General features: G+C 42.8%; 1 protein-coding gene across 2 annotated transcripts in view; it reads left to right on the top strand.

The window, feature by feature from the left end:
* STAB1 (stabilin 1) overlaps window positions 1-12269 on the top strand; it is a 121113-nt gene that overhangs the window by 60667 nt on the left and 48177 nt on the right. For both annotated transcript variants that reach the window (XR_013229068.1, XM_077325813.1), the window contains exons 34-40: window positions 1877-2008; window positions 2945-3073; window positions 4319-4375; window positions 4689-4781; window positions 5670-5865; window positions 7784-7879; window positions 11193-11238. Coding sequence is in view for 1 of the 2 variants with exons in the window: in XM_077325813.1 (XP_077181928.1) it covers window positions 1877-2008; window positions 2945-3073; window positions 4319-4375; window positions 4689-4781; window positions 5670-5865; window positions 7784-7879; window positions 11193-11238 (749 nt within the window). In the remaining variant the exon portion in view is untranslated. The remainder of the gene's footprint in view (window positions 1-1876; window positions 2009-2944; window positions 3074-4318; window positions 4376-4688; window positions 4782-5669; window positions 5866-7783; window positions 7880-11192; window positions 11239-12269) is intronic.

Here is a 12269-nt window from a genome sequence, read left to right as displayed (position 1 = left end):
GAAGAACTATACAAGAGCGAGCTTAACATCCCTGATGACCACAATGGGGTAGTTACTGACCTGGAGCCAGACATCCTGGAATGTGAAGTCAAATGGGCCTTAGGAAGTCTGAGCAACAATAAAGCTAGTGGTAGTGACAGCATTCCAGTTGAACTATTCAAAATCTTAAAGGACGATGCAGTAAAAGTGCTACACTCAATATGCCAGCAAATTTGGAAAACTCAACAATGGCCACAGGATTGGAAAAGGTCAGTTTACATTCCAATCCCAAAGAAGGGCAATGCCAAAGAATGTTCAAACTACCGCACCATCGCACTAATTTCTCATGCTAGCAAAGTTATGCTCAAAATCCTACAAGCTAGGCTCCAGCAATATGTGGACCGAGAACTTCCAGAAGTACAGGCAGGATTTCGAAGAGGCAGAGGAACTAGAGATCAAATTGCCAACATACGCTGGATCATGGAGAAAGCTAGGGAGTACCAGAAGAACGTCTACTTCTGCTTCATTGACTATGCTAAAGCCTTTGATTGTGTGGAGCACAACAAATTGTGGCAAGTTCTTAAAGAGATGGGAATACCAGAGCATCTTATTTGTCTCTTGAGAAATTTATATGCAGGTCAAGAAGCAACAGTGAGAACTGAACATGGAATCACTGACTGGTTCAAAATTGAGAAAGGAGTTCGGCAAGGCTGTATACTGTCGCCTTGCCTATTTAACTTGTATGCAGACCACATCATGAGAAATGCGGGATTAGAGGAGTCACAAATTGGGATCAAGATTGCAGGGAGAAATATCAACAACCTCAGATATGCAGATGATACCACTCTAATGGCAGAAAGTGAAGAGGAACTAAAGAGCCTGTTGATGCGGGTGAAGGAGGAGAGTGCCAAAGTTGGCTTGAAACTCAACATCAAGAAAACAAAGATCATGGCATCCGGCCCTCTCAATTCCTGGCAAATAGAAGGGGAAGAAATGGAGATAGTGACAGATTTTATTTTCCTGGGCTCCAAGATCACTGCAGATGGGGACTGCAGCAAAGAAATTAAAAGACGCTTGCTCCTGGGGAGGAAAGCTATGGCAAATCTAGACAGCATCCTAAAAACCAGAGACATCACCCTGCCAACAAAAGTGCGTTTAGTCAAGGCTATGGTCTTCCCAGTTGCAATGTATGGCTGCGAAAGTTGGACCATAAGGAAGGCCGAGCGTCAAAGAATTGAGGCTTTTGAACTCTGGTGCTGGAGAAGACTCTTGCGAGTCCCTTGGACTGCAAGGCGAACAAACCAGTCAGTCCTAGAGGAGATCAGCCCTGACTGCTCTTTAGAAGGCCAGATCCTGAAGATGAAACTCAAATATTTTGGCCACCTCATGAGAAGGAAGGACTCCCTGGAGAAGAGCCTAATGCTGGGAGAGATCGAGGGCAAAAGAAGAAGGGGACGACAGAGAATGAGGTGGATGGATGGAGTCACTGAAGCAGTAGGTGCAAACTTAAATGGACTCCGGGGAATGGTAGAGGACAGGAAGGCCTGGAGGATCATTGTCCATGGGGTCGCGATGGGTCGGACACAACTTCGCACATAACAACAACAAAATGTCTTGTCTGTCTATGGCCCCAACCTCTGGATTTAAGTATCTGCAAATGGGACCATGTTAAGAACTGGATTGTGCTCGTAAAATACCTGACTGAGCAATGCAAAGGAACTGTCTTTTACTTTAATGATCCTAGATGATTGTTCAAATGGATCTAGTTATCAGAATTATTTCTCGCTATTATGGTGTACATTGCTTATATTTGCTCTGTTCCAGTTGCTGTCTCATTGATGTTGATTAACACAATTTAAATGACTAAGTTTTATATCTTGTGGGCCTTGATTTCCAGGATAAAGACACTGTGAAGTACCATGTAATAATTGGAGATAAACTTTTATCCAAGGATCTGAAAAATGGTGTACACAAGAGCACTATGTTAGGACTCTCCTATTGGCTGCTGTTTTACAAGAATACCACTCAGGTGGGACTGCGTAAATTTCACTTCCATACTATGACCAGTAATAGGGAATGGCTAATGAGGTAACAGGATACACTTACTTTTGCAAACTATGGGGGAAGTAAATAATTTCTGAGGTATTCCAGGACATGTCAGATCATGGATGCATCCCTGAATATGTTTTTTCTCATCAAGAATCAATGAACTACCATAATTTTTTAAAATAGTGATCTGGAGGAATTAAATTAGAGTATCTTAATGGGGAGGTGTGAGGTTCAGTAGGACCATTTATGCACTGCAGGTTTCATGCCAGGCTGCAGGCTGGAGTTTTAGTTGTGGCAGGCTGCTCCACCTCTTCCTGCACCCACACGGGGGAGCATTTGGCCCAGTGCGCCTCATCGGACCCCGATTTTTGCTCCTGCACAGGAGCTGGGGCAGTAAAGTTCCCAGTGCATAAACGGTCTAGTAGAAGGCATGCTTTGCACACAAAATATTGTGCAATGCTCAGGCTAAAGACTGAGGGTGTACCTACATAAAACAAAGACCTCATATTGTTTTTATTGTATTTGTGGAAACTGGCTTCTGCCTACTTGAAAATTGAAATCCCAATGGGGACCCCCACCCCAATGAATATCTGATGGAAAATCCTTGAGGCAGACCCATATATGAAAGGCATTGGGAAAGACCGTTGTCTGCCTGGGGACCCTGGAGAGCCACTTTCTGGCAGAATAGGTGAACCAATGGTATATAGGGCATTTTCATATAGATATAGGGTTACCCGCTGACTGGCTCTGTGGAAGTTATATGATTACTGAACTGCTTTATAACAAAGAATAACAATCTTCAAGGACTAAAGTTTTGTAATCCTGGCAGGATAATATGAGAAATGTCCCCCTTTTCTATGTCCTAATGGTCTTGTGCTTGTAATTTCCTTGTGCCCACCTCAAACTTTTATTGCAGGCATTTGTCAACAAGATTCTCTTGGATGGCCAGTTTTTTGAAACAAGAAATGGAATGTTGATTGGGGTTTCTGAAGTTCTCCCAGTTCAGAAAAACCGCTGTACTACTAATACCACAACAGTGCAAAAGGTAAACCACTCATCATCCGTCACCTTTGTGCTGCACACATTTGGGCTTTGCTATAGAATTAATTGGGTGAGATTAATCTCATTTTGTACACAAACAAGGTACTTGTTTGAATCATTCATTGTCTGCTTCTATTGTCTGACAGCCTTCAAGACTGATTGCACTTACGCTTACATTTATAGTTATGATCTAGTGAGCAGCTACAATCAGGCTTGTACTATACTAATACTAGGCTAATCAATGACTTTTTAATTTACACATTCTCGATGTGTACAGTTTTCTTGAGGATTTGCAGATGGTTGATCTTGGAGTCAAAAAGTACTTTACTTGTTCTTCATACTGAATGTCAGTCAGTCAGTAACCTTTTATTGGCATAAACATACTGAATGTACTTTTGTAGAACCAGAAGACCATATCACTCCTTCCCAGTTTGTGCTACCTGTTGTGTGTGTGTGTCTTTAAGTGAGCCTTCACAAACTGATTTCTGTTTCTCCCCTCAAGGACTGTATAAGACAGACTTCACCTAGTTCTAGTTCAGTATTTGTTGGTTGTAGTTGCCGGAGTATGTAAATGTCTTCCCTGTTTGAAGTAATAAAGAATCCTGTTGTTGAAACAGCCAGAATCTCCTGTGCTCTGAGTATCTGAATAGGTCAGCTTACTCTTACACACCAGATTCCAGAAGATGCAATACCTGCTACCCTTTGTGCAGCTTTTTGATGCCTGGGGTCAGCAGAGGAGCTCTTGTTTTTGGAAGCAGATTGTTGCAGCTGCCATCAAACAAAAGGCCCAATGGTATAGCAAGATTCTTACCACATGCTGAAGTACTGCTTTGTTTGGCTTTGAGTAGCTGGAGACAATTTGATTTCTCAGCATTACTGATTATCTGCAAATGCTTACCTGAGTCCCTGTCCTCACTAGTTTAGGTATTTTTATAACTAGGAAAAATATCTCATGAATTGTATTTCAGGTATTAATATCTGACAATGACTTGATAATGTCCTTCATGAAGCATGTTGGTAGCTGTTGCTCTGTCAGAATGCCTGTTGTTGGGTTAATGACCTTGTTATTATCTTAATAAAGCTTCATATGTTGCTTAAAGACTAGGCCACAAACAACTGAGGCTTCCTTCTTCCTGCATGCTTGCTTCTTACAAGGTATTTGCTGACTACACTGCACTCCTGTAATTCTGTTATGGTTATCATGTTACGAGACATGCATTGATTTCTGTCTCCTGTTCTTCTCCTACAGTCAAGATGTGCTAAATGTAATAAAAAGTTCAAGTGTCCACAAGGATCAGTGCTTGCTGTAAGTCTATGGTTTGCTCCAAGAAAAATTAATTTCTTTTCACAAGTTAGTGGGGTTGGACTAGGTTGCTTCATTTGTCCAAAACTAGATTTAAAGAAGCAAAGTTTTTTGACCCAAATTTTATTAATTTGAGTCAATGATTAGAAGGACAAACATGGGATTACATCCAAAGGTTCCCTTCAGTGAAGTCTTCATTTGTAATTCTCTCACCTAGTAGAAGAAGGACTTTGGATCCGACCCAATGTTTATGGTAGTCTTGGAAAAGATCATTTGCTCATGATCTGAATGGGCAGAATTTTGTTTTGATCTACAGGAATCAGCACCAGAAAATCTCCCTCATTGTGAATATAAAGCTGGAAAGGATAGATTAGTTGGCTGTCATTTCACCTGCATTAAAGTTTCCTTGGTAAGTAAGGCTTACTGTTTAACTATATAAAATGCATTTCTCCTCTCTCAAGTTGCTTTTTATTTTGTTATGTATTTTAAGCTATCTGCATTACCTCTTGGGGGTTCGATGTGATCTGTTGTACACTGTCAGTTGGGGCAAAGCCATCCAGTGTACACGAGATAATGTGACAATCGTGTGCACCAGTTTTTCTGTATACCCAGGTAGACTCATATTTTTCTAAGCACTTCTAGTTGATGGAATCTACTTCTTCATTTCAATTTGATCTTGAAGGGACAAACAAACCACGCGTTATTAAATGTAACATTAAACGATGGATGTACAGCAGAATAAAGCACCTGGCCGCATTCCTACCACTAATGGCCGGGTTGTTTTTGCTTTGGTGTGTGTGTTTTGTTAATCTTCTTCTGTATTCAGAAGACCTGCTAAGGGAGTGGAATCCAGTAGCCCTGTATTGATCTTGATGGCTTTGTTCTGGAGGGTGAAGATGTTTGTTTGCCGCAGAAAGCTGTTTTGTTCTAGGGAAAGCATATTTCCCAGCACTCAATGAGCAGTGTTGCTAGGTAAATAAAATTTGTTCCACAGTCACATGGTGGTTGACTATTGAATGCTGGAATAGTATGTAGAATGAAGTTGGATGGTTGCTGAGGCACCTTCAGGCTAGCACCTGTGTGACATCACAAGTGATAGGCAAGACACTCTCAGAGCTGCTGATGCCCATCAAGCAGCGTAATGATTTTTATGGTGTCATCTCAAGCATTGATTGAATGTGGCAGATATTGCACCTGTGTTACAAGCACACACAAAAGCCCTCAGTCATTTATACAGCTGTGTAATTTTTTTTCTAGTAACAAGTGTTTGACTCTGATCTGTGGTTCATTTCCAAAGGTTTCTGTCTGTTGTGAAGGCTACTATGGCCATATGTGTGAAATGTGTCCTGGAAAACCCGGCAATTGGTGTTCCGGAAATGGGATATGCCAAGATGGCATTTCTGGCAGTGGAGAATGCCAGTGCCATGAAGGTTTCTATGGTACTGCCTGTGAAACATGCCAGCCAGGGAGATACGGAGCAAGCTGTAAAGGAGGTGACTGATTTCTGGTGCTGAATTTTGGTGATAGTTTGGGAGTCTTCTTTACTTCTAGCATTTGGTACTGTTGGTCTGCTTCTGTACAAAGGTTTGACTCTGCCTTGACTTCCAAACCAGACTTTTTTCTTTGGAGCTTCCAGGGGACATCATGATAGCATCCTCTTTCCAGTACTCTCCTTACCATATCTGCTTGACTCTTATCAAGGCAAGAATTCAGACCCTGCCATACTGGAAGGAGTGGGGGGCTTTTTTCCTGCTCTGCAAATATCCCATCCTTATCTCCATCGTTTTCCTTCAGTCAGGCCTTGGCAGGTGCCATTTTCCTAGCATGTTTCTTCTGCTGTGGAGCTGGGAGGATTTTTGAGGGTTCTTTAAAACAAACCAGTAAATGCTACAGTGTTACAAAGTTATACTAGCAATCCATTACTTATCTATTTCAGCATGCAATAGTATTCTTACTTCATGCATAAAGGAGAGAACAGCAAAGAAAGGGGTGGGAAATAACAGTGGCTGTGAAGACCAAACCTTTGACAGCCCACATGAGGTTGCTGCTGAGTACATATGGAAGGGGAAAGTTGAAAAAAGGATGAAGGAAACTCCCAAGTGTGGAAACGGTTGCCACAGCAGATACAGGGCCATTTCGCACGGGGATCTTTGTTGCAAATTGGTCACTGAATGAAAAATCGCCATTTAAAATAGTGGAATTCGTCGTTTTGCATACCTGGCTTTGTAGTGGAATCAGTTGCGTTTTTTAGCGTTTCCCACAGGCTTCCGGTCTCGGCAGAAATCGCTAGAAAGGAAGCGCTATTGCCAAGCTCGTCCCGCCCCTGGCCGTCAAGCAGCCAATGGGCAGCCGTTAGCATGCTCCCAAACAGCCCCTTTCCCTTTAAGAAAAGTTTAAAAAAAAAAAACACACCCATTGTAACGAATCTGAGTAGATTCGTTGCAATGGAGAGACCCATCCAGCTGCCTGGGGTGTTTGAGCTGTAGTTTGATTGTTTGATCGTTAACACGCTGGCTCCGTTTGATTGTTTGATCGTTAACACGCTGGCTCCGAGTGAGAAAAAAAAATTCCCCCCCCTCTCACGGCCCGATTTTCGGCTGAATGGAATGTGTGAAACTGAAGGTCACTTAGTGACTGAAGGGGAGGGACTGAAGCCGGGGAAGCCTCTGTTTGAGCTGTCATTTGATCGTGGCCATGCTGCCTCCGAGTGGGAAAAAAAAATCCCCCCTCCCCCCCCCCACGGGCGCGATTTTCAGCCGAAACAGTGTGAAAAATAAAGGGAAAATACATCAGCAAACGGGCTTCTGCGGGCTTCTTGTGCTTAGTGACTAAACTGCTCTGAGGAGGGACTGCAGCCTGGGAAGCCTCACTGGCTAAACCGAGGCTCGCCGGTGCGTTTATCCCCGCTCGCTCGGGGGGAAAAAAATGGCGATCGCTTCGCCGGAAGTTTGGAGGACAGGCTCAGGAGGAGGGACTTTGAAGAACCCACAACAATGGTAACGCACAGGTCTTTATCGCTATTGTTGCAGATTGGTTGCAGGAGTGTATCGCTATCCGGAGGGTGAATCCACTTTTCTGGATTCCCCTGAAAGCGCCACAACGAAGCGCTTTTTGCTGATTGGTTTCAGGATTGTTGCAGATTGTCTACGACGTCGTGGGTTATGGCAAATTAGTAGCGTTTCCAATTAGCAACCATTGTGCTATTTTGAAGCCGTGCGAAATGGCCCACAATGCTGATGAAAGCAACTCAGAGAATCCTTACTTTGTAGAAGTGGGCATTATTAGCAGTTACAGTAAAGGAAAGACGTGCCTAGTGATAAGTGTAGGTGAGATTGTACAAAATCAAACAAGACTTAGTGCTAGACAGGTGTATATATTCCTTGACAGAGACATCACGTTTTTTCCCCACAGAGTGCAATTGCAAGAACGGAACATGCAATGAAGGGCTTCTGGGAGATGGAAGCTGTTTGTGTAACCCAGGCTGGAAGGGGATCAACTGTAACAAAAGTAAGTGAAGAAAGAATATATGAATACAGTGCAGACTGTTTTTGCAGAGAGGAGATCATGATGTTGCCAACAATAGAGACACATAGAATGATATTTCAAAACTTATGAGACAAATTCCAGAAGAGTTGGAGAAAAACATAAAGTCCTATGGCACCTCAAGGACAGACTAGTTATTGGTAGCTTAGCCAGGAATATTGCTTAATTAAGCATGTAAAATGGAATGAGAAAGTCAATCAGTGTACACTTTAAAGGTCAAATGCTACAGGGGAAAAGGTGATAAAATAATCAGGTGTTTATCAATATATCCAATTCGCAATATGGCCAAATCTGTGGATACTTAAATCTAGAGACTGAAGAAGAAGAAGAGTTGGTTCATATATGCTGCTTTTCTCTACCCGAAGGAGTCTCAAAGCAGCTTACAGTCGTCTTCCCTTTCCTCTCCCCACAACAGACACCCTGTGAGGTGGTTGAGGCTAAGAGGCCCCTAATATCACTGCTCAGTCAGAACAGCATTATCAGCGAGCCCAGCTGGTTGCATGTGGGGGAATGCAGAATCGAACCCGGCTCGCCAGATTAGAAGTCCGCACTCCTAACCACAACACCAAACTGTCCGGAGTTGTGGACAGACAAGACAGATCTTTCTATAAACCTGAAACAAGGTTTGCAGAAAAAATTGAAAGCTTAAAAAAATAAAAACACTTTGAAGGGCTAAACCCTCCCAAAATAATACAAGCAGCATCTGCAGCTTTAAGAAAGAAATGCCCTCTCATTGGCCAGTGTGGTGGTTGCCACAACAGTATTTCTGGCTTTAAAACCTTAGTTTCTATCAATAAAAGGAAGGGGGAGAGAGCAAAGCCCTTTCCAGAACTCTTTTGGCCTTTGAAAGGGGACTCATTGGGGCCAGTCCTACCAGCAACCACAGAGGGGGCAGATTGGCCATTAAGCTGCTCTGATGGCCTGAGAAGCCACCTCCTCTGCCAGGTCTACCACTGTCCCAAGTGAGGAGCAGCCCCCATTGCTGTCACTCTGGTAAGCTGACAGCCCTTGCCTCATGCAAGCTGGGAGTTCTGCAACGGCAGACAGTGAGCTAGCTGTGTAGGCCCTGTGCCAGGTGGACAAGCTGCAGTGGTGGCAAGAGAGGCAGTGCTTTCTGCTCCCCTCTTTGTTGGTTAGCAGGTATGTGGGTGGGCTAGTGATAAGACCCTTTCCAAGGGTGTTTGGGCATACCAATCCACCCCTGCTGTGTCTTGCATGACTTTCCTAAGACTTGCTGCTTGCTACTGTTCAACACCAGCCACACTATGAAGGTCAGTGTTCTGTAGTGCTTAGAATTTCAGACTAGAATTTGGGAGACCCTGGTCTGAATTCCCACTGAGCTGTGGAAGCCAGCTGGGTGACTTTGGGCCCACCACACATTCTCAGGCAAACCTACCTCACAAGGTTGTTGTGAAGATAAAATGGAGTGAATGGAGACTGATGTAAGCTGTTTTGGGTCCCCATTTTGAAAAAAGGGTGGTGTATAAATAATATTAATAAATAATAGAACTATAGCTGCAGATGGGAGGCAGATGGAAGATACGCTGGTTGACTGGTGGGAAGGAGAGAAGAAAGCAGAGACATGTGACAATAAAGCAACTAACCCCAGAAAGAAGGAAAGAGGAAATAATATGGGAAATAAGTCCCCCCCACACACACACAACTCCTTGCAGGTTCCCCATTGCATACCTGGGAATCTGGAAAAGGTCTTTCAAAGAAGGGAAAGAGAAATAATATGGAAGGGAAAATGAGATGCCCCCTACATGTCCTTGCGGGCCACATGCTTATATTTATGTATCGGTAGTGAGATTTGAAAACCTTTTCAGAGATGGCTTAAACAAGATTTGGGGGTACAACAACTTTCTTCTCAAGGCTCAGATGATACCTATGCTTGCTTGTTATGTTGCAAGGCTTTAAAAGCCCATCCTCCTTCTGCACTGTTGAAGCAGACATTAAAGTCCCTGATCTGGAGATAAAGTGGATGTAAGCAAACAGCAACAAGTGCAAAATCTTGTTTGGCAATGTCAGGTTACTTAGAACCTTTCAAATATATGGCATTTGACTTGAAATCTATATGTGTATTACAAGCTAGGCATCTTCTAAACCAGGGGTGCTTTATATTTGTCATCAGCATCCCTAGCTGAGTATAGTTTCAACTGAAAGATGTATTAGAAGTTTTAGAGAAGTCAACTGTATTTTTTTTACTAATAAGATTTGGATGTTTGAGAATACTGTGGAACAAAACAATTCAGAATCATATTGGTCTCACGGCCCTTGCACAAGATATAGAACAATGGATTCAGAAGAAGAGTTGGTTCTTATGTGCCGCTTTTCTCTACCCGAAGGAGGCTCAAAGCGGCTTACAGTCGCCTTCCCTTTCTTCTCCCCACAACAGACACCCTGTGAGGTGGGTGAGGCTGAGAGAGCCCTGATATTCCTGCTCGGTCAGAACAGCTTTACCAGTGCTGTGGCTAGCCTAAGGTCAGCCAGCTGGCTGCATGTGGGGGAACACAGTATCAGACTCGGCTTGTCAGATTAGAAGTCCACACTCCTAACCACTACACCAAACTGGCAGTTATGTTCTTCTTAATTTAATGTGTTTCTCCTTCAACCCTATAATGGGATGTATTTGTATTTCACCAATGCTGATGTATACTATGGAAGAAAACGTCAACCTGATCTAATGAACTCTCTATGTCATGATGATATGTGGCTGCTTATAAAAACACTGTTTTGGACATCAAAGTGGAGTAAAATCACCACATGTAAATACACGCTTGATGCTGTTAGTGCAATCCAAAACAAAGTTGCATTCTTATGCCATTGACTTCAATTGACTTAGAAGATTGTCATTCTTTTTAGGACTGCAGTTTAAGTGAATGTTAAGACTTTGTTATTTGCTTTCTCAGCAGCAATGCTGCCACTTCTGACATGTGACCCCGAAATTTCATTCACACTATCTGATGCAGCACAGGGAAACTACTTTTGAAGCATGTAAAAAGTCTTGCTGCCCACATAGATCTTGATCTCTGGAATAAGGTCCATTTTTAAAATTTAAATTAAAAAGCAAGACATGAAAATATGAAAGCATTAACTTTGCCCTCCTGCTTTCTGCAGATTTGCAGCCTGTGCATTAATACAAAAATTCATATTCACCCAGTGAACCAATAGAAGTGCTAATAAACCATTTACATTCTAATGTCATAATAATGTCAAGGTTTAAGTAGGTTATCAATGACTTGAGAAAGTAATATTCTAACAAAATATTATCTTGCAGAAATTGACATCGATCTTTGTAATGGCACTTGTGATGTGAATGCCAAGTAAGTACAGCTCCAGAGCAAAGCATAAAATATGCTCCTAACTCTATCTCTGTGGACCTGCATAATGAGTGTTTGAGACAGTGAGGCTTGACCTAGCAGCCTGAAAGCCTTAACATCTGCATTTTAATTGCTCTGTCTTTTAAAATCACCTTGCCACTTAATAATCAGATTCTACTCACTTCAGTTTGAGCAGGGCCATTCACATATGGGACTTGTTCAATATTAAGGGAAATTCTGTTTAAAAAATATGCATCTTCCCTTTCTGAAAATGCAGTATGAAAATGTGCCTAGCTTCAGGATCCGGGATCTGGGGCTAGAAGTCAACCTGTCAGCCTATGAAGATAGATCTCTAGCAGGAGTTGGGTCCAAAGCAGCACTGCATATCCATACATGCAGAAGCAGTTGAAACCAGATGTGATATGGTTTGGTGCCAGGTGTCATTAATTGGTGGCTTATACAGTCTGGGTGTGCTTGCACTGCACTCTAGATATTTAGGGTTGACAGCCTCCAGGTAGAGTCTGGAGATCATCCAGAATTACAATTGATCTCCAGACTACAACTTTTTCCTCTGCAGCAAACGGCTGCTTTGGAGAGGGTGGGTTCTCGGATGTTATAAGATCCACCAAACAGCAACAGCTTAGGATCCCTGGCCCAAAAGAAGTAAAACTGGCTTTAACCAGAGCCAGGGCCTTTTCAGTCCTGGCTCCACCCTGGTGGGACATTCTCCCTGTCAAGATCAGGGCCCTCCAGAATCATAAAGGTTTCCGGAGGGCCTGCAAGACAGAATTGTTCCACCAGACCTAAGGTTGAGGCCAAGAAATTAACACCAAGAAAACATTAGCCTCCCTTCCCACAGAACAGCACATGGCATATTACAAAATAAATATCACTCTCTGCCTTTTTGCCATACATTTCCAAAAAGAGTGTGGCCAAAGTGTACCCCATTAAGGGCTGGGGTTCTATTAAGAAAGAAGCTGGGATCTGCATATTATAACTAAATAAATGCCATGGTTTGAGTCATCTGTGGGAGA

This window comes from Paroedura picta, chromosome 3 (genome assembly GCF_049243985.1).
Source record: "Paroedura picta isolate Pp20150507F chromosome 3, Ppicta_v3.0, whole genome shotgun sequence".
Taxonomy (NCBI): Eukaryota; Metazoa; Chordata; class Lepidosauria; order Squamata; family Gekkonidae; genus Paroedura; species Paroedura picta.
This window is presented reverse-complemented; position numbering and strand designations above follow the sequence as displayed.